We start from the raw sequence: 21,388 nt of genomic DNA on the forward strand, positions 1-21,388 counted from the left end.
ATCATCTCTGTAGGCTCAAAGTACTTCAGTACATCTGAAGAGAACCTGCTGACACCCCGGGGTGATGTAAGCACCCTACGGACCTCATGGATCGGTGAGACATCCGGTGGAGCCCAGGAGTTCAGCGAGGGATCCTTGGCAGACTCCCCCATGCCATAGCTACTACTACACCTCTGAGCCTGCCATCATAGCATCTACTGTAAGCCTCCGTTGGGGGAAAGATGTGCTGTGCCTCCAACGCAGCGAGTCTGTAGAACGAGGCACACCTAGAACGGTCCCACTCTGCTGAGGATCAAGACGGCCTTGACAGAACCTGGAGGTGACCTGCGAGCTGTCACACATGACCACCACCGGGGCATATTTGAGAACGATACAACTTGGGAACCTAATAATACTTGTTGGCACCTACTGTAAGCCTCAATGTTAAATCGGCTATTTATTTTTTCTAATGTAAAAAATAAAGCATTTGGAAAATGGTCTGAAGTAATACGTAAAGTATATAGGATTTGAACATGCTGAGAACAGACTTTTAAGGCCTAAAAATACACTTGCAACAAATTGCTACAAAACCTGTGATCAGCCAGTCATTAGGGGCATAGTTGAAGGATACATTTAGGTCTGCTAATTATGTACCATGCATGTTCAAATCCTATATACTTTACGTATTACTTCAGACCATTTTCCAAATGCTTTATTTTTTACATTTAGAAAAAATAAATAGCTGATTTAACATTGAGGTTTACAGTAGGTGCCAACAAGTATTATTAGGTTCCCAAGTTGTATCGTACAGCATATATAGACCCTGAAGGCGCACCATTCCACCCAGCTCTTATCAGCCACCTGGGGAAGCTACAACAAATATAGTTGAATAGTCCAAATATGAATACAGTGGACAGTAACAAAGTTGATATATTGTAAATAATTTACAGTTGTCTTCGAGCAACTTTCCAATGCCTTTGAATGTTGCAGTTATTAATCCTCAATTAAAAGAATATTCGCAAGGGCAGTAATATTTAAATTTATTTAGTTTATGCCTCATGTAAAGCACTCAATTGGCCTTTGTGTATTAAATACTAGAACTACTAGGGAGTAAAGAGCATTGTATTGTACATGGCAGATTGTAACATTAACTAGAGGCCATTCGACTACCAATCTACAGTACTACAATGGATGACAAAATGTATTCAAATGGCAGTTGAAATACTGGGCACACTGATAGCTAATGCAAATGTCCACATACTGCACACTCATTTGGTTCGCATATAATATTATGCCTTTGTATGTACATACATTTGAAAATGAAATAGCTTAATTTGTTTTGTTTTTTTGTTTTCGTTACACTGCTTCCATTATTGCTAGCATTTAATTTTAATTACTTTAATGCATGAATCTCAAGCACAGTAACTTATTCTGTTTCCCCCGGGGCATGGGAGGGTGAGGGCGGGTGGATAGGTATGAGGGACTGTTTTGTTTTGTTTCCCTTTGTTCTGTTCACTGTTTTGTTTTGTCTCTTGTTTTATCCCCTATGTTTCGTTTGTGGTCATATGTAAATAAAAATATATTAAAAAAATAATATATATATTATGCCTCTATATACAATAAGTCACAGTAAAAAAAAGCCTAATTCATGTTGTATCACTTGTGTCACTCGCCAAAAATATCATGACAATTTGTTTTAGTTGAAGATGTTGTCATCTAACCAGACTGCCAGATGGGGGCGGTATTGGGTAACCATGTTGGATCTGGCAGCGTCAGGTTAGTTGTCATCCCCCTGACATTGCTTTCAGTCCTGACAGCCTGTAGGGGGTTACAGAACTCATTTCAGTCTTCGTCGTGTTCCTCATACTCCACGGCGGTGTCCAGCAGTCCTTGGAAGGTGAAGTAGTGCGAGTTAGAGTAGACCGCTGGCTTGTTGGGACACATCCCCACTACTTCTGGTTTCTAGATCACAGGATTTGACTGTGGACAGTTAATAGACATGCTGTACTGTACCATGTCTATCTGCACCATCTAGACTTGGCTGTAGTTGTTCAGTGGACTCACTGCACATATCCTCTGTATACTGTGCAATCAATTACTACTGTGTATGTAGCACTGCTAGTACTTGGTAAGAAAACCTAAAAATAATTGCTCAAGTTTCTTCATAAAATGTTTTCTAAAAGCACCAATATTCAGCAAAATGTCTTTCTTTTTGCATGTAAAAAAGTTGCTTTGTGATTTTACTAATAGATCGCCCAACCCCATTTGAATTGGCAACTATTTGAGATTCCAATAAGTACTACTTGGAAGAAAAATGGGAGATGGAAATGGATAGCATTTAAGATCAAACGACGACAACTATAAAACGGACATCAATCAGTTAATTCAGTACCTTGAGAGAATAAACAAAGGTTTTATTTGTGATTCACACGGTTATTTGTAAACAGAATCAGTACAAATCCTAAAATAAACTGTTGTTTATACTGTACAGCAGTGGTCCTTGAGGTTTCAGGTGGTCCCCATGCAGCTAAATAATGAAGTTGATAACCAAATGGACCGTTATAGATTTTAAATTCTTGAGTGCAATATGAAATAAAATGGTTTTATCAATACCAGCATTGAATTGTGGACAAAAATTCTATACGATAACAATATTCTTAGTTTTGGTTCTGAGAAGCTAAATCTCTTCAAATGGTGGTCCGTGGCTCAAATGCCGAATAATGAATATGAAAAAGTTGAAAACCTTTGCTGTACAGTATATCGGTTGGTGTTCCAAAACAAGACACTTAACCCACAACAATCTTCCAACTACAAGGAAGCTTCTGTAAGCTATTCTTAAAATATCTATTGTAAACATTAAATGAAAATAGGCCATTTCTTGCCTAAAATGTTAACAAGATTTTCTTTTTTCTGGTGTAGAAGTGAAATGTACGTACATACTGTACTGTAGGTAAACAATTTAGAGCCATTGCTCTCTAGCACAAACTGAAATGTTGCATTAACAAAAACAAACAAAGCATGCAATACTAATTAAGAAGACTCATGCAAAAATAAAATGACTGCCGGAAGGCAGGCCGTGGCAGTGCCTTCTGGGGCTCACAGGACAGGTTTACAGCCAGTTTACAGATAGAAGAGGTAGTCATCCAGGTGGACGCTGGGCTGCCTGTGGATGCTCTGACCCACAAGGAAAGCCAGCTTGTGCGCGTACTGGCAGGGAGCTGGAACGCGCACGATCCCCTGAAAAGCAAAATATAGGGAAACATTCAATGTTGGTAAGATTCTTACTGTATGGCATATTGCTGTCAGGTCCAAACAGTAAGCCTGTTTTCCAATGGATAAAATAGTCACAAGCTCTTGTGAACACCCCTTTGCCCCCGTCGGCGGGGGCAGCGGCTGTCCACCTCTGAACAGCGCTCAGCAGGTCAATGGAGACCCAATTGGTCTCCGGTTCCAACTCTGATGTTGCAGATTTACCCCCTAAACCCCCCTGGGGTTGATGATCTCAAATTTGTATAGTGCATTTTCAACAAAACTACTTGGGTCCTAGTGTCGCAGTCCCGCTCCCTTTCAGAACAACGAGTGGCCAAGGAAATAATTCCCTATAGGCTTTTCAAAAAGTATTTATTTAAAGACGTTGATACGCCGCGGACAAAGCCAACTCGGATCGTAACAAATCATGACAACAAACAATGTTTTGGGCAGATCAAATAAGTCGAAAGAAGAAAAAAAAGGCAAGATACAACATTTTGTTTTTCCTCCGATTATTTGATCTGCCCAAAACATTGTGTCGGTCGTCATGATTTGTCACGAGCCGAGTTGGCTTTGTCCGCCGTGTGTCTTTAAATAAATACTTTTTGAAACGTCTATGGGGAAGGGGCATTATTTCCTGGGCCACTCCTCGTTCTTAAAGGGGGCGGGACTGCGACACTATTGAAGAAAAAGTGCTAGACCCAAATTCAGTATACATGACATCAAAACAAAAAAATTAGGGGAAAAAAATCGTAGATCCACTGCATTTCTCTCTGGGCCAGTGTGTAGAATATCAACCCCTCTAATAGGCATCACAATTATCTTATTCCCACAGAATTGGAATGAAGAAGGTGAACCATGATTTGCACATTTTATTTGTGCTCTGATAGCTTTTGTTTGAGGGGTTGTTTAGTTTGTCCCACGTATGACTAGACCACAGGGACATAACATGTAAATCACATGTGTAGACTTGCAGTTTAGCAGCTTACCTGCCAGTTGTAGTACATGTGGCAGAGTTTGTAGGTGAGTCGCTGCATGTGGTCCGGCTTCAGTCCGCTGGTGTCGTACACCACATTGTAGTGGGTAGGGGAGACGCTTCCCATGCGAACGGCCTGGCTCACAATGTAGAAGTCGTACCTGGGAGTAAGATTGCATACATTCTTTTATTTTAAGGATGTTCCAAGATGGACGAGATAAAACAAAACCAAAACACTTTGTCTAAATGTTCCAACCGTTTGTCGGGTGGTATCATTGTACTGTATGTCCGGCAGTGGTATCATTGTACTGTAGGGGCGGCAGTGGCTCAGGGGTAGAGTGACCGGATGGGAACCCCAGAGTTAGTGTCGAAGTGTCCTTCTATGTAAAGCGCTTTGGATAAAGGCGCTATATATAAATGCACCATTTACGTCCAAAACAACTTACCACTCAGGCCTGGTGACGTCCGTGTCAATAACAGTTCCAGGGGGAGGGTTGGTCAACTTGCCATTGAGGAAGGCAAAGAACCTCGAGCAGACGCGCTTCTTCACGACCACCATAGTCAACTTGGGCCTAGACCAGAGGACAAGGAGGTTAGAATCGTTTTCTAGCATTACATAGTGCACCCTGTCGCCATCGGTGGAAACCTTGTACGTCTAATTACTTTTGGCTGATTGTGGTAACCAGTGTTTTTAACAGTTGAGCCATAATGCCATTGAAGATTGGAGGTTCCTTGGTTAGATGACTAGAATCAAAGCCAACCAGACGAAAAGATGTTTGTCGACTACCTTTTTTCACTGACTAAAACTAAATAAAAACTAGACTAAAATGTTAGGAAGGAACTAGTGGACAAGAGATCCAGTATAAGTAATTTTACACTTGGTTTGCATGCTGAAAATAGCAGATCTACAAGCTCAAATCTGTTATTACGGCATCAAGGTCCGTCAAAATATTTTTTTGTCGACTAAATCAACTGTAGATTTAGTAGACTCAAATCTTATATTTAGTTGACTAAAACTAGACACTAAAACAATCAAAGGTGACTAAAATGTGACTGAAACTAAATGAAAACTGTTAGAGACTATGACAAACTAAAATCAAAATGTGCTGCCAAAAACACCACTGAAGCCAACAATACTCTTTTCAGGAAGAATCACTGGTCAGGATAATGGACATGTAAGGTTCTTACGCGTAGTCTGTCCCCATGGATTTGATGGACGCCAGCAGCTGGGGGACCTCGTAGTCAACCACAGTGGACAGCATGCCATCTCCTACTCCATCTCTGAACACAACGATGCGGGCAGGCATCTGGTTGTTGAACTTGTAGAATGATTTGAGAGCACCTGAGAAAATCAAAAACACATTTCATCTCAGATAAGAGTGCAGCAGTTAACACCCCAAACGCCCCAGGGTTATTTAATCCATCAAATCATTTAGCAGCGGAGCACTTTTACCGACAGACGTTATCCCGGATGTGGCTGAAGCAGCCGTTTTGGCTACATCTAGCTTCTTTACTAGAGGCGATCGACACATAATCTTTGCTTAGAATTGGACGGAATGATTTAGATTAAGTTATTCACATTTTAAGATTTTCGGTCTCGTCGGCTACAATTTTTAAAATAATGCTCAAATGGTTATTTAAGATGGATATGTGCTTCCATTATTCGATTAATCGAATAAGTAATCAATACAATAATCGATAATGTGATAGTTGCAGCCCTAAAGTTGGCCTTTGAACACGAGTGCAAATGAGCCTAACTTACCGACGAAGGCCGGTTTCAATCCATCCATGAGTTCCTGTCCTCTGTCCTGCAGAACACACTTGGAGTACCACCTATTCAACAGCACAGACAATGTCATATTTTAGGACACCACTTTCTAACCTCCTCACTATTGGCTCTACAGGTAAATGTAAGACCTGTCTCCTAAATATCTAAGTTTTCAGGGCCTGCAGTCTCAACTACAAATTGCATGAAGCAGGTATGGCAGCTAAACTATGAAAGCATGAGAGGAGTTGCAAATTGCAATATTATAACGTCTAACACCACAAGTGTCTAATGGCTGGCAATGATAATGTCCAATGGTAGCTGGGTTACAGTAGGCGACATCAATTATAGATTGCTTCTAGACAAGCTGCAATCGCTCTTCAACACTCCGCTTCGTCCAAACTACAGTACTGACAGATCACTGGTGCTGTGAGCACAGGGTATAAGACTGAGGTGCCAGCTCAACTAGCAGGTGTTAAGATGAGGTATGGCAGCAGGTGTTGAGATGCAACATTGTTCAGACTACATACTAACCTGGTCATGCCCTGGTTCAGAGTGCTGTACTAACTTGGTCATGCCCTGGTTCAGAGTGCTGTACTAACTTGGTCATGCCCTGGTTCGGAGTGCTGTATTAACATGGTCATGCCCTGGTTCAGAGTGATGTACTAACTTGGTCATGCCCTGGTTCAGAGTGATGTACTAACTTGGTCATGCCCTGGTTCAGAGTGCTGTACTAACCTGGTCATGCCCTGGTTCAGAGTGCTGTACTAACCTGGTTATGCCCTGGTTCAGAGTGCTGTACTAACTTGGTCATGCCCTGGTTCAGAGTGCTGTATTAACATGGTCATGCCCTGGTTCAGAGTGCTGTATTAACCTGGTCATGCCCTGGTTCAGAGTGCTGTATTAACCTGGTCATGCCCTGGTTCAGAGTGCTGTATTAACATGGTCATGCCCTGGTTCAGAGTGCTGTATTAACATGGTCATGCCCTGGTTCAGAGTGCTGTATTTAACACATTGATTGCTAACTTTTGAAATTCTACTCAGGATTGCTTCTGCTAAGCGATTAACATTGGACTTTTTAACTTTTTAGGGGCCCACAGCGAGGGGCCTCTTATAGCACATCGCACATTGCATAAATCAAAAGGAAGCCAAACTAGTCCACTTCAATTTAAAAAAAAATATATGATTCTACCATCTTCCATTCTGGAGATATTGACCTTTTTCTAAAACCTGCTTTTCACTGCACGCTGCTCTTTTGAAAAAACAGCAGAGATATGGAAGGTTGAAGTTGACAGACATTGACAGACAGATATAAAAATGAACACAAATAATATCATATACATACTACACACTGAATGAAAGCCCTGAATGTCTACTTTTAGGAGGAAAACAAATACACATGGTCCCATGTATAGTTTGTCAGTAATTGGCTGTTGAATGCAGCTTGCGCCCACCAGAGAGGATTTCAGAAAATGCATGGACCTGAAGAACCATTATTCACAAAATAAGGCCTATAGCGACATGTACATACTATATACCGTATGAAACAGAAGACTCTCTGCTTTCATAAGAAAAATACTTCTACTGTAATAATAATACAAATCACACCCCTGTGAAGTGAGCAGTGCAATGTTGCATTGTGATTTTTATTATTATTACAGTAGAAGTATTTTTCTTATGAAAGCAGAGAGTCTTCTGTTTCATACGGTATATAGTATGTACATGTCGCTATAGGCCTTATTTTGTGAATAATGGTTCTTCAGGTCCATGCATTTTCTGAAATCCTCAGAGTATTTTAGACAAGACAAGGAACTGACAACTAAATATTCACAAAATAAGGCCTATACATACTATATACCGTATGAAACAGAAGACTCTCTGCTTTCATAAGAAAAATACTTCTACTGTAATAATAATGAAAATCACACCCCTGTGAAGTGAGCAGTGCAATGTTGCACTGCTCACTTCACAACATTGCACTGCTCACTTCACATGGGTGTGATTTTTATTATTATTACAGTATTAGTTTTTTTCTTATGAAAGCAGAGAGTCTTCTGTTTCATACGGTATATAGTATGTACATGTCGCTATATGCCTTATTTTGTGAATAATAGTTCTATAGGTCCATGCTTTCTCTAATCAGACCAGTGTGTTCTCCAGTGGAAACCTCGTATGAATCTGATCTCAGGTCAGAATGGGCTAAAGTTCTCTCTGAAAAAGAGAATTTTATAAATGAAATGGATTCAATAGTCTAGTATTGACAAACAGTATATGGGATATGTGTATTTTATTTGTTTTCCTCCTAAAATTAGACATTTAGGGCTTTCATTCAGTGTAGTATGTATATGATAATTTATTTATGTTTATATCTGCCTGTCATGATAACGTCATGATGATGATGATTCTATGCACATATGTGATCATTGTCTCAGTAAACAAAATCAACAGATCGTTTGATAGCATAACAGTGACTTGAGAGGTTGACATGTCTGGACATGAACCACAGGAGCGACTCAACTCGCAGTGGGGGGGGGGGGTTCCACGACATGTCTGGACATGAACCACAGGAGCGATAAGCGTAGCCCGGCTGGCTGTGATTTCGACAAAATGACAGACAACACGATGGCTTCCGCAGCTTAGGATTGTATTAGTTATCCATTACAAACGGGTCGATTACGTCCCAGACGCCTTATCACTGCAATTGGCTGGCGAAGGCGCTATGGCGATTATGGTGATCAACTGCCGAGAATCTTTTTTCCGAGAATGAGAGTAGCATTGCAAACTGCAAAACGATCGATCGCAACTCGCAGTGTGGGGGGGGTTCCACGGTGTGATATCTGCTAGCCTAGTATACTGCTTCTTTGTCCAAACATGGCTGACGCGACGGCGAAAAAAAGACAGTTGGTCAGATGTATACTGCTTCTCCTATGGCGGTCCTTCGAGAATACGTCATTCGTTTCGCGTGTCTGTGTGCGTGAAATGGCGATCGACCGTTGGAGATTATTCTTGGTTTATATACGGGTTTATATTTCCGAGAATGAGGCGGCAGACCGGTGAGTTGTCGTTGGAAAGAATTAGAGAGGGCTGTGTCGAGTGGATCTGTGTGAATGAGTGGGGGGGGGGGAAGAAACTGTAATGCGATGGAGAGATGCCTCGGGAGAAACCATGTAGAAACAGGAGGGGAAGGGTAATCGAGTGTATTCACAAATTTCACACACACTAGAAAATGGGTAGCTCCATTTTAGATCCCCTGATCTGCGTTGGTCTATGCCGTGTGCAGGACGGCGATGCCGCCTCCCCAGTACGTCGTAATGGATACGGCATGCCTGGAATGTGGTTAGACCAGGCCTCTTTTCAGGAGGTGGGGGGCTTTAAACTCCCGGATCTCATGAGCGGATCTTTCTGGAGATGATCGGTGTTACATTATGTGTTGTCCGGGCGTCAGAGAAGTTGATGTACAGTATACAGTAAAAACACCAATAAAACGCTTTAGAGCGTGATGCGCAGACGGCGCTCGAGATTAATAAAACGCTTTAGAGCGTTTTGCGCAATCGATGAGTTAACATGGTCATGCCCTGGTTCAGAGTGCTGTATTAACCTGGTCATGCCCTGGTTCAGAGTGCTGTATTAACCTGGTCATGCCCTGGTTCAGAGTGCTGTACTAACTTGGTCATGCCCTGGTTCAGAGTGCTGTACTAACTTGGTCATGCCCTGGTTCAGAGTGCTGTATTAACATGGTCATGCCCTGGTTCAGAGTGCTGTACTAACCTGGTCATGCCCTGGTTCAGAGTGCTGTACTAACTTGGTCATGCCCTGGTTCAGAGTGCTGTACTAACTTGGTCATGCCCTGGTTCAGAGTGCTGTATTAACCTGGTCATGCCCTGGTTCAGAGTGCTGTATTAACCTGGTCATGCCCTGGTTCAGAGTGCTGTATTAACCTGGTCATGCCCTGGTTCAGAGTGCTGTACTAACCTGGTCATGCCCTGGTTCAGACTGCTGTACTAACCTGGTTATGCCCTGGTTCAGACTGCTGTACTAACCTGGTCATGCCCTGGTTCAGAGTGCTGTATTAACATGGTCATGCCCTGGTTCAGACTGCTGTACTAACCTGGTTATGCCCTGGTTCAGACTGCTGTATTAACCTGGTCATGCCCTGGTTCAGAGTGCTGTATTAACATGGTCATGCCCTGGTTCAGACTGCTGTACTAACCTGGTCATGCCCGGGTTCAGACTGCTGTACTAACCTGGTCATGCCCGGGTTCAGACTGCTGTACTAACCTGGTTATGCCCTGGTTCAGACTGCTGTACTACTACTAACCTGGTCATGCCCTGGTTCAGACTGGCCACCAGAGCACCGATGGACCTCTTTCCAGCAACGGTGTCGTGGTAACAGTCGATTCCCACAATCATCAGCTGCTTGAGCTGCAAAACATGGAATTATACAGTTTTCTTCTCTTTTTATTTATTTAACATTTAACCAGTAAAAACACTGACTGACATAAACGTGTTCATGTAGGTTGATCAAATAATCAATTAACCACTTAACTAAACCTGTAATACACTTTTGTACAATGACGTACAAAATAAAAACATTTGACGATCTACAAGCTCACAATGGAGTTGTGAGCTTGCATTTTTTTCTCAATGCCTATAAACATAATCGTTTATTATAATGGTGTACGAGGAATACGTTTGGAATAATCGTGATATTGAATTTGAAGTTATATCCCCAAGTGAATGCCACCTGTACATGGCTTGCTGATAATATACATTGAGTGTATCAGCTGCCTGAGCTGCAAAACAGGGAATTATACAGTTTTCTTCTCTTTTTATTTATTTAACATTTAACCAGTAAAAACACTGACTGACTTAAACGTGTTCATGTAGGTTGATCAAATAATCAATTAACCACTTAACTAAACCTGTAATACACTTTTGTACAATGACGTACAAAATAAAAACATTTGACGATCTACAAGCTCACAATGGAGTTGTGAGCTTGCATTTTTTTCTCAATGCCTATAAACATAATCGTTTATTATAATGGTGTACGAGGAATACGTTTGGAATAATCGTGATATTGAATTTGAAGTTATATCCCCAAGTGAATGCCACCTGTACATGGCTTGCTGATAATATACATTGAGTGTGTGACAGGGTGGCACTAACAGGAATCTCCAGTGTCCACAGCTCTCCTCCCATCTTGCAGGCCATCTGCAGTGCAATCTTGGTGGCGATGGTGATCAGGGCTTGTGGGCGGCCGAGGGTGCGAGCCAACACACACTGACTGGGGGTAGGGCAGTCCACGCAGAGGTACTTCTTGACGCTGTCGTATTTGTCCTTCTTAACGCTGGAGAGGACCACTACCACCTATGAGAACAGACCAAATTACACATATTAAGGAAAACCTTAATTATGGGTTGTGGACCATTCCATTTACAATGCTAGCAAGTCTTCTGAGGACCATCCTTAGTGGTTTTAATCAGTCAGAATCTGTCATGTCCAATGTCTCCCCTACCATTGACTTCGCGATGGCGCCCCATCTTATTAAAAATAATTTATTTTAATAAGCACATTTACTACCTCGTTATTGATCTCCTACTCTTCTGTGCTCCACAAAGGGCAAGACTCTTAGCAACAGCTTACACTCTTACAAATGAAGCCGATTCTGTCATCACAACAAAAACCTGCTATGGCATTATTTTTTAAATACAAATGTAAGACCATTTAAAGATTTGGATCTGCAGATACAGTCCAGGTCTATTCCAGATAGTAAGCTCAACTTGAAGTGAAAACTGGGTTGTTTCCTTTGCTTTGTTGTCTCCACCAGGCCGAAGGCATGGGGGGAGAGTATGTTTTGCACTCCGTCCGTCCGTGTGTCCGTCCGTCCGTGAGCAGCTAATCTCGGCCACCGTTAACCCGGTCGATGCCAAATTTTGCACACACACTCCCTGGATGCCAACGATGAACCTCTGCCCCAAACTTTCCAGAACGGCCTGTTATAGCGCCACCAGGAGGCCGCTTTGTGCAAAACAAGTTTTTGCACAGTACACCTACAGATTTTGTCCAAACATCACGCAAATTGGTACACAGTCTCTCTAGAGCCATTCAACGAAACCGGTCTTTCAGATTTCTCAGACTCCATCCTGATTGGTTAAGATTGGCTTCCAAAGTTCACAGGAGTGCTCAGTTTCAAACAAAATGCTGCAAATCATGAACACATCGCGTGATTTCCGTGAAATTGTGCACCCACATTCCCACTAGGCCGAGGACAAAATGCCACATGAACAATTTCAACTCAGCCTCAAGGTGGCGCTATAACTGGCCGAAAAGTGTTTTTACCTCTAACTGCACGGATCTGTGGATAACCTGGTGGAGACCTGTGCCCAGAAGGGCACTTTTTCTTTTATGCTTTATGTTTCTGAGGTTTATTCTTAGTTTGTGTTAAAACAGTGATTGTTGTAAATATACAACACGGTACATTTTCTGTGAGCAACACCATCGATGGTACAATGAAGTATAATCATGCTTCAGTTTCCAGACTTAGGAATAATGCTGCCAGTGAAGAGTTCCAGTCCACTATGTTTTAATCACTTACCATCTGGGTCTCCTGAGTTACATTTTGCTGCAAGGCCCTGAGGAGTGCCTCCTGCCGGTCATCATATTCCACCCTTAAAAAAAAAAAGGAAAGTGTGTCCAAGCTCAAGTGTGTGCAAACTTTGCAAAGTACGTATTAAAGTTTTATTTTAGTAAAGATTTCTAGTTGGAGGGTCTGTTTAATAATTACATGCTGTAAATTGAATGCAGAGGGAACAGTAGCATGCCAGGTAAATAATGAACCCGACATCCGTCTTAAACAACATGATGCATACAGGCTATGCGACTATTTTAAACTGGCGTTTTAAAACATACACCACTTACTAGTCGTTATGCATTTATTTAGATCCATTTCATTGTTTTGAGTCGATCGTATTGGATACCGATATTGTCATGTGATAAATGATGAACATAAATGACTCACATGGTAGGTCTGTCCACGTGGATGCCCAAAGGACCCGAGACCTTGCCCAAGGTCTGTACGAGGGTCTGGGCATCGTTGGCGTTGCGTCTGGTGCAGAACACCAACCATTTCTGCAGTGGGGGGGCCTTGATGATAGGAAGGCCCTTCATCTCCCTGGACCAGTCGGCTGCCATGGGGTTGTAGTCAAACTGTGTTGAAAACAAAACAATTGTGAGGTTTAACCCACGTAACTGCTTCACAACATTCAAACACGTTTGACACGAGACCTTGTTTGACTGATGACTTTTGCTAAACACTGAGGATTTGAGCTTATTGACAAATATAATATCAAGATGGGAGAACGGTTACATAAAGTGAAATATTGGTACAAAGAGTATATCTGTATGAGGAAGAAAAGGAAGGACAGTGCAGACTATTTTCTATATCCTCCCCGACTTGCAAGTTTCCTGACAAATCCTGAGGGGACATTTTTGTGCTTTTCATACCGAACGGGAGCCCTGGAAAATCCTCTCAGACTGAAGAACTCTGCCCTTTATGTTCAGGAGCTCTTTATCGAAGTTGAGTCCCCAGGTATTGAGCTCCGCCTGGGCTTGGGCGTTCCTAAAAACAGGAAAGGGTTGTTAGTTACCTCTACCTGTGGGCCATGGTGAGGATGTTGTCAAAAGAGCACCCAAATAATTGCCAAAACACACATTAAAACAAAATATAAAACATGCCATGTTTTTAAACCCTGAAAAATGTGTTTTCATTGTGATAGATGAATAGGAATTAGCTTAGTTCCATTGATCCAAGCCAGACCACAATCAATGTTGTGCTCTGAAAATGCATGCTGCTCACCATCTGCACCGTGTTAAGTGCTCAGATGGATGGGTGGACCCTGATCCAGAAAAGGTTGGGAACCACCGTTTTAGACATTTGCAAAAACATTGGTAACGTGACCTACCCATGAATGTTGCCGGAAAACTGTTTGAGGCGACATTCTCTCTGCTCAGGGGTCAATCTGGTCTGAGCGGAAAGGTCCTTCATGATGTTGAAGTCGGCACGCATCTTGTCAGTCAGACCTGTGGGCAACGCCAGTTAAGCTTGTTTTCAGTAATTGTCAGTTAATTTACCAAAATACTCTACTTAAGTACAGGTAATTAGTTTCTAGTTTACTCGAGACCATTTTTCGATACTTAATACATCATCTCAGAGTCAAACACCATCACCAAAAAAGTGAAAATATATTGTGCAAGGGATCCCATACAAGATTTGTGTAAAACTTCTCAAAATATATTCCAAATAATCTTTCAAAAATATTGTCCCTCTCCCCTTTGAGAGCAGAGCACCTGTAAGGTAGCAGAGTTCTGGGATCAGCATGGCTGGCCCTGGGGGAGGTCCCCCAGAAGGTACCTGTAAGGTAGCAGAGTTCTGGGATCAGCATGGCTGGCCCTGGGGGAGGTCCCCCAGAAGGACCCCTGATCTTCTTCAGTTGGCTGACCAGCAGTGCCTGGTCACTGCAACGGATGTCCAGGCTGTATTGCTTCAAGAAACACCAAATCATTAGTCTAGTGTAGCCTAGGGGTGTGCAATAGTTCACAAACTAATCTAGCACTGAGGCAGATTCTACAAATGCCTTCTAAATCAGTAGTTCTCGCAATTTCAAGATTAAAGAAATCAAAATAGCAGGTGTGCAAGCTCGCAGCACTTTCTGAATAGCTAACTTATGAAATATAAAATGACAGATGCTTTCTTGGTTTTAATGGGTAAAATTAAAATTAATAATCCGTTTTGGGCAGGTTTTATTTAAAAAAAAAATGCGTTATTTAAATGTTTGTGCCTTACAGTAAGACAAAACATTTCAAAAATATGTCAACGTCACAATGCGACGTGTTTCACAAAGTATAAAACAGGTCCTAAGTTTGTTATTCAATTTCTAGATATGAAAATATACACATCACAGTATATCCATTCATCTAAAAAGTAATCAATAAAAATGAAGTTAGTTGCAGCATTCCATATAATCTATGCTATACAATTGTGACCAGCAGGAAAACCTACATTCTTCATGTAGTCCTTGAAGGTGACCTCTGTGTCTCCCTTTCTGAACGTGTTGTTGGGAGTGTGATCCCATGCAATGTCATCAATCCTGTACGTTTTGTTGTTGTACCTGAGGAATGACATACACACCGCATTTATACACTGCATTATAGAAACTCATAGTATTCATTTCAAGTGAAACTTTTTTTTATCGGCTCGCCTAGTGTTGAAATCATTTTTAGGTGAGCATCTTGTGTTTGGGAAGAATTTATTTGGTGGACAGGCTCGGCGTCCGTATATTACAGTTTGATTGCACTTGGGATTCATTTTACCCAGACAACCGCTAGATTAAAACATTGCAATTCAAATGTGCTACTTTCCACAGCAGTCATTTGTCAGATTTATGTCGATCCCAAACGCAACACAGCCACTAAGCTCATCCATTACACGCTCACGGGCGTCAAGTGGATGGAGTGTGAATCTTCTGTTTACTTTGTGAGGACGATGAGGCCGACCAGCTCCTTGGTGCAGGCCTCTCTGAAGTGCTGCATTGGACACTGCTGCTTGAGGTTGGTCATGAAGTCCAGCACGGTCTCACTGCGCAGCACCTTGTGGCTCACGTCGGCACACATCATGATGCCCGACTCGTACTGCAAGATGCTGGTTTGGTAGCCAGGCCAGATTGTCAATCTTTGGAGAGAAAGAGGGTATTAATCATGGGAGTTTCCTACCTGTCCCAATCTTTGGCTCTCAATAGAAAGTTTCTACTGTGTGTTTGCAGTTTGTGAACAAAGTCCCACAAATATGGTGTTCAGAACACTATGCAGCTCCAGCCAATTGTAATTATTTGAACTCGGCACCCACATTGTCTGGAGCAAATCGGGAGAACTGCATACAGTACTGAGATAATCGCTTACGGCATATATTTCCTTACTATTTAGACAGTGTAACGCATTAATACCGTAGGTCAAATCCGGAGATGACAAATACATGAAGACAAACGGATTCAGTACCTGTGCTGTGGGATGTTCAGTGGGTCGTTGGGGTTGTAGTAGTGCCGTCCAATCTGCTGCATGTTCAGCATTCTCAGGATCCTAAATGAATTTCACAAGTTCAATTTGTAAATCCCTGCCTTTGGCAGAAACCTTGTATCTCCTTATTACTACATTTTGAGAGTTTTTTTCCCCCAGTTACTTAAAAGTAACCGTTTTGGACATACAAAGTTTCTGCCCGACAGCGACAATATTCACATTTTCTTTTACAAATTTAAAGAATTCCACATTGGAAATGAGCTGCATTTGAACTGTGAAGTGTAGTGTAGGATGGACCTTCTAAAGATGATGTTGTAGAACTGAAGGCACGCTGGTGAGGTGGGGGGCAGCTCATTGGTCAGTGTAACCGTTATTCTGACCTTCTCTCCCATCCGGGTTTCACTGTGCAACACGGTCTCCTAAAACAAGTTCAGACATCAGTGAACAGTAAGTAACTATTAATATACTGTATTTACTTGGGTACTGCACAACCCATTTAGACCCGAGGACGATTCTACAAATGCCTTCTAAATCCTGACAGTTTTCTAAAAACCTCATGCATTTTCATGTCAAAGACCCCCAAAGATATATGTAATTGGCTGCCGAGTCCCGACCCCATCTGAAAATGTTGTTCCAGTGTCCACCCAGAAGCAAAGATTTGAGTTTAAAACGTTCGCTCTGAAATAATATATTCATATTCATATATTCAAGATGTGTGCCACATTTTCACGATTTTTCAAAAATAGACCTACAAGCTCGTAGCACGGCACTTGGTGCCGTGCTATGAGCTTGTAGATTGGCTATTTTACAATAGCTAAAGTATAACAATGCTTAAAACACCAAAATGGGTTCCCGCCCAGAATGGGTCGAGTACATTTTGATTATCTGTACTTGAGTCATTGTATTTTTGGATACTTGTGACATTCACAAACGTACTCATTATCTGTTCCATCATGTGAGATGTGAATGTTTGGATTTTGGTCAATTCTTTTTAGAAAAGGAGTACCAAGAGAAGGGCGCCATACCTTGTTGTGAAGTCTACGAGGCAGAAAGAGGAGGGCTCCGTCGAAGGAGCGCGCCGTGCCAAGAGCCTCCTCATGCTGGTAGAGAAGGGCACTCCGCAGGCGGCGCGACTCCATGGGAGGGTTGTAGTCCACATGGTACTGATAGAGAGCCCACTGCGGACGGGATATGATCCGCAGGAAGTTGGCTTTCAACTGAATGACAGAGCCATTGACACCTGGGAAAGACAGTAGTGAATACAATGTGGTAAACCGAAAGGAGGTCTGATATACTCTCATGTTTGCAGTGTGCTGTGGACTATACTGTAAAGCAGTGTTGTTTTTCGTCGACTAAAACTATTACGAAAAATGTTCATCAACTACCTTTCACTGACAAACTAAATGGAAACTAAGCTATGGTGACTAAAACTATGACTAAATATACTGTTGATTTAGTCAACAAATAAAAACCAGACTAAAATGTTAGGAAGGCACTAGTGGACAAGAGATCCAGTACATTTTACACTTGGTTGCATGCTGAACATAGCAGATCTACAAGCTCACGTGTCGCAGCGGCTATTTTCAGCAAGTGTCAAATCAGCCATTACGACGGCATCAAGGCCCGCACATGAATACATTTTACTCGACTAAATCAACTGTAGATTTAGTCTACTAAAATTAGACTAAACACTAACATTCCAGGTGACTAAAATGTGTCCAAAACTAAATTAAAACGTTTCAAGAGACTATGACTAAAACTAAAATTGAAATTGCTGCCAAAAAAACTGCTGTAAAGCTCTCAAAACAAAACTCAATTCTGGGAAAGTTTTAGTTTCTGATTTTGATGTTCTCAAAATGGGGGCTTGCACAAAGACGGGACATTGAGGCTCTTTGGATGCAAAAACACACATTTTACAGGTACTCTGCCCCTAAAGCATATCTCTTCATCAAATACGATGGTGAGGTCTATACTTTTGCAGTTGTATTGTAGTAATGTTGTAGATGACTTGTAAATAACATTATCTCTTCTCTAATAGTGATACGACGATATTGGATTGATTCCCATGTTTGTTAACTGTATGAAATGTATGTTTATACTTATTCATAAGCATGAACATGTCATATACAGACCAGACTTTGACTCTCTGACATGCTCCATCGCCTGTCTGGTGTTGACTCCTGCATCGGAAAAATCACGCCGGCGTCCTCTTTCTCCAATCTTCACCTTCTGGAAACCCCCGGAGATCTGCAGCACTTCCTCTAAAGGAATAACCCCCAAGATACAAATTACTTTCAACCTATCTTCATATTAATTTATAAAACCCACAGACAGACTTCACCACTTCCAATTTTGTCCTAATAAATAGCCCATCTACAAGCCCTCACCATGAGCTTTACCTTCGCACAACACTGTTGTACAACAAAGTTGGGAAATAATTTACAAAAATAAAACAAATGGACTATATACAAGATGGGGTCAGACTGCACCTTCTGTAGTTGCAACAGCTCCTGGGGCGGTTTTCTGTCTTCCTCTGCCAACCAGCTCACCCTCCACAGGTGGAGGAACGGCTGCTGTGGCTTCTTGTAGAGCCGAGGAGGTCTAAAACAAAACACAAATTGATGTCACTGTGGTAGATACGCAAGTACCGGTACTCAGTTTTCTCACAATACTACAATGTATGCACTATGTAATGTAAAAAGCAAGCCTTCCAAGTTTTGAATTGTCTTATGTCTTTGTGTCGTCACTTCCGTTTTCCCTGGTTCATCCTGTATCCTGTTAGAGTTCTCTCTCCTGGACAACCTACCTCAAACCCTAACCTAAACATAACTGCAAGCTCGGGAGCAGCGCATGATGTCCGACATGTCGGACTAATGCTCTGTCGGAATTACATGTGGTCCCCCTCCTGATTAGCTAAAATCTGTATACCAACATGAACATGCATTTTCTGTTGACAAATAGCTGGACAGACAACTGTTACTCTACATATAACCCCTAGAGGGAAGCAGAGATATGTGATGTCCTAAGTGACAGGTATTAAAGGCCTTTCTGAACAGGCAGGTAGGAGATTGCCAATCTGTGGGTCCTCAACACCATACCAGTTACTGTGTTGTGAGAGGTGGTTTGTTTGAATGCCAACTTGAAGAGTGGTAAGCCTGTTTGGTGTCATTGTTTGTACAAACGTTCATGCGTTTGAGACATGCAAGGGGTGTCGTCTCTTCAGGGAATTGTGCATTGGATACCGAATGTAATTCTGTGTAACATTCTACGTTTGTGCTGAAATTCAGTGTACAGATGCAGTTGTCTGAGGAAGTGTGGCAATGAACCAAGTCACTGCATACAACCTTACAGGCACATGGCAATGTAGTTTGTTTCATCTTTACTTTTAATAACACACCATTTGGATATTTCTATTATAAGTGAACTGTCTTGTATTTGTTTGTAGGGTCGGGTCATGTGGAGTGAGTGGCTTAGGCTTGACCGCTGTTCCTTTTTCTTGATAGTGTTTCCTTTTGTATTTCGAGTACAGGGCACAAATCAGCTGGCCGGCTACCACAAGTGAGCATTGGTTTGGGTTCCTGGATTCAGATTTATGGTGATGAGTAGCCCCTTTCGGGACCCTATGTAAAACTTTTTTGATATTTTGTTGAGTTTTACGTTGGGTCCCTGCTCGCTACTGTATTTTCGTATGGAAATTCCTAAATGCGGATGTGGAGATTCTCTCTAAAATAGGCCCCGCGGCATGTGACGCCATTATTTTCCTTGAGTTATTCTGAATTCGGTAACTTTAAGTAGCTATACATCCCGGTGCGAATATCTCCTGTGGCGCGGAAGCCGTTAAGTATTTTTAATCTTTGTTTGACCGATTTGGTCGCTTTATTTCTTCTTGTTTGTTTACCGTTTATTGTACCGCCTCCCGGTGTGCGGTTGGCTTGTGAGGCTACGTCCCTGCCTCTGATCTGCTGTGTCATAGCTATAGCGCCACTAGCTAGCCAGATAGGCGGTACAATGAGGTGTCAATAAACAAGAAGAATCCAAGCTTCCAAATCGGGCAAACATATATTAAAAATACTTAACGGCTTCCGCGCCACAGGAGATATTCGCAAAGGTATGTATGTGTACTTATACTTTACATATTCAGAAAGCCTCATACTGAAGAATATCGTCAAAGACCGCGGGGAGGCGTTTTAACATGTAAACATGAGCCAGTAAATGTTTTAATCAGGTGGCATGGACGACGAGGAACAGGACCCAATGCACTGGGTCGAACAAATGTCAGAAACTTCAGTAGCATTTGGGTTCTGCTTGGAGGGCTAGGTGATGAGTAGAGTGCAGAGCTGGCTTGCTGGTTTAAAGTTTGTAGTGTGTTGTGTTATAGTGTGGAGCATGGCTATTTTGGGGAAATGTTACATCCGTCATTGCTCAGTTCAGATTTTAAATGAATTTGGAATAAAAATGTATTTACTTATTTGTATTGTAGGCTAATAAAGAATGTGTATTTTATTTTTCAATCTTACCTTGGGAGTCCTGCCTGTTCATTATAGCGGACGGGGTAAGGTAACATAGCAACAGCTAACAGAATACAGCTATTTAACCCATTTAGGCTTGACTTGAAATTAAGTCTTCTAAATACTGCCAGTTTTCTTAAACACCTGTTTCTATATCAGTAGTTCTCAAACTATTCCATGTCAAGGACCCCCAAAAATACATGTAATTGGCCGCCGACCCCATCTGAAAATGTTGTTCCAGGAACCCACCAGAAGCAAAGATGACTTAAACATTCACTCTGAAAGTATATAATCAAAGATTTGCGCCACATTTTCACGATTTTTCAAAAATAGACCTAAAAGCTCGTAGCGCGGCACTGAGCTTGTAGATCTGCTATTTTTCAATAGCTACAGTATAACATAATGCTTAAAACACCAAGAGGGGTTCCAACTTCCCCCAAGTATTATTTTGGCTAAATCATTGAATTATTTTGGCAAAATCATTGAATACACCATTAATTTATAATAATTAATATGAGAGGATATATACGGTCAGTGTTCTGAAGTGTGACATTACCATTCCAGGTGCTGCAGTCTCCTGACCACGTGCACGCCCTCTGGACCTCGCTCGTGCACGTCCAGTCATTTTCACTCTGTATTAAATTTCTGCATTTGGAAAAAAAAAAAAAACAGCAAAAGTCAGGAACACTTGGATTTATTCAACACTTTATACATTCATTTCCTAATGTAGAAATGTTTTAATCTAGATCAGTACAGTAGTTCTCAGAGACCCTGCTGGGACAGATTCGGCTCAAACAAGTGATTAAATTAATTCCGCTCCTATGCCACTAAAATGTGAAA

General features: G+C 41.8%; 1 protein-coding gene across 1 annotated transcript; it reads right to left on the reverse strand.

Annotated features, from left to right (window-relative positions):
• Positions 1 to 3,099: 3,099 nt before the first annotated feature.
• On the reverse strand, positions 3,100 to 21,173 carry LOC310854932 (piwi-like protein 1; the record flags this gene model as incomplete). Its single annotated transcript, XM_083759696.1, has 20 exons — positions 3,100 to 3,216; positions 4,218 to 4,365; positions 4,651 to 4,776; positions 5,393 to 5,546; positions 5,967 to 6,037; positions 10,288 to 10,391; positions 11,139 to 11,339; positions 12,568 to 12,640; positions 12,991 to 13,178; positions 13,476 to 13,590; positions 13,934 to 14,051; positions 14,383 to 14,512; positions 15,031 to 15,139; positions 15,502 to 15,699; positions 16,023 to 16,103; positions 16,338 to 16,459; positions 17,066 to 17,280; positions 18,173 to 18,301; positions 18,530 to 18,641; positions 21,105 to 21,173. The coding sequence occupies 20 exons, from the start codon at positions 21,171 to 21,173 to the stop codon at positions 3,100 to 3,102; spliced, it is 2,580 nt and encodes an 859-aa protein (XP_083615822.1).
• Positions 21,174 to 21,388: the final 215 nt, after the last annotated feature.

Source organism: Protomyctophum parallelum (genome assembly GCF_964188405.1).
Source record: "Protomyctophum parallelum genome assembly, chromosome: 2".
NCBI classification, from domain to species: Eukaryota; Metazoa; Chordata; class Actinopteri; order Myctophiformes; family Myctophidae; genus Protomyctophum; species Protomyctophum parallelum.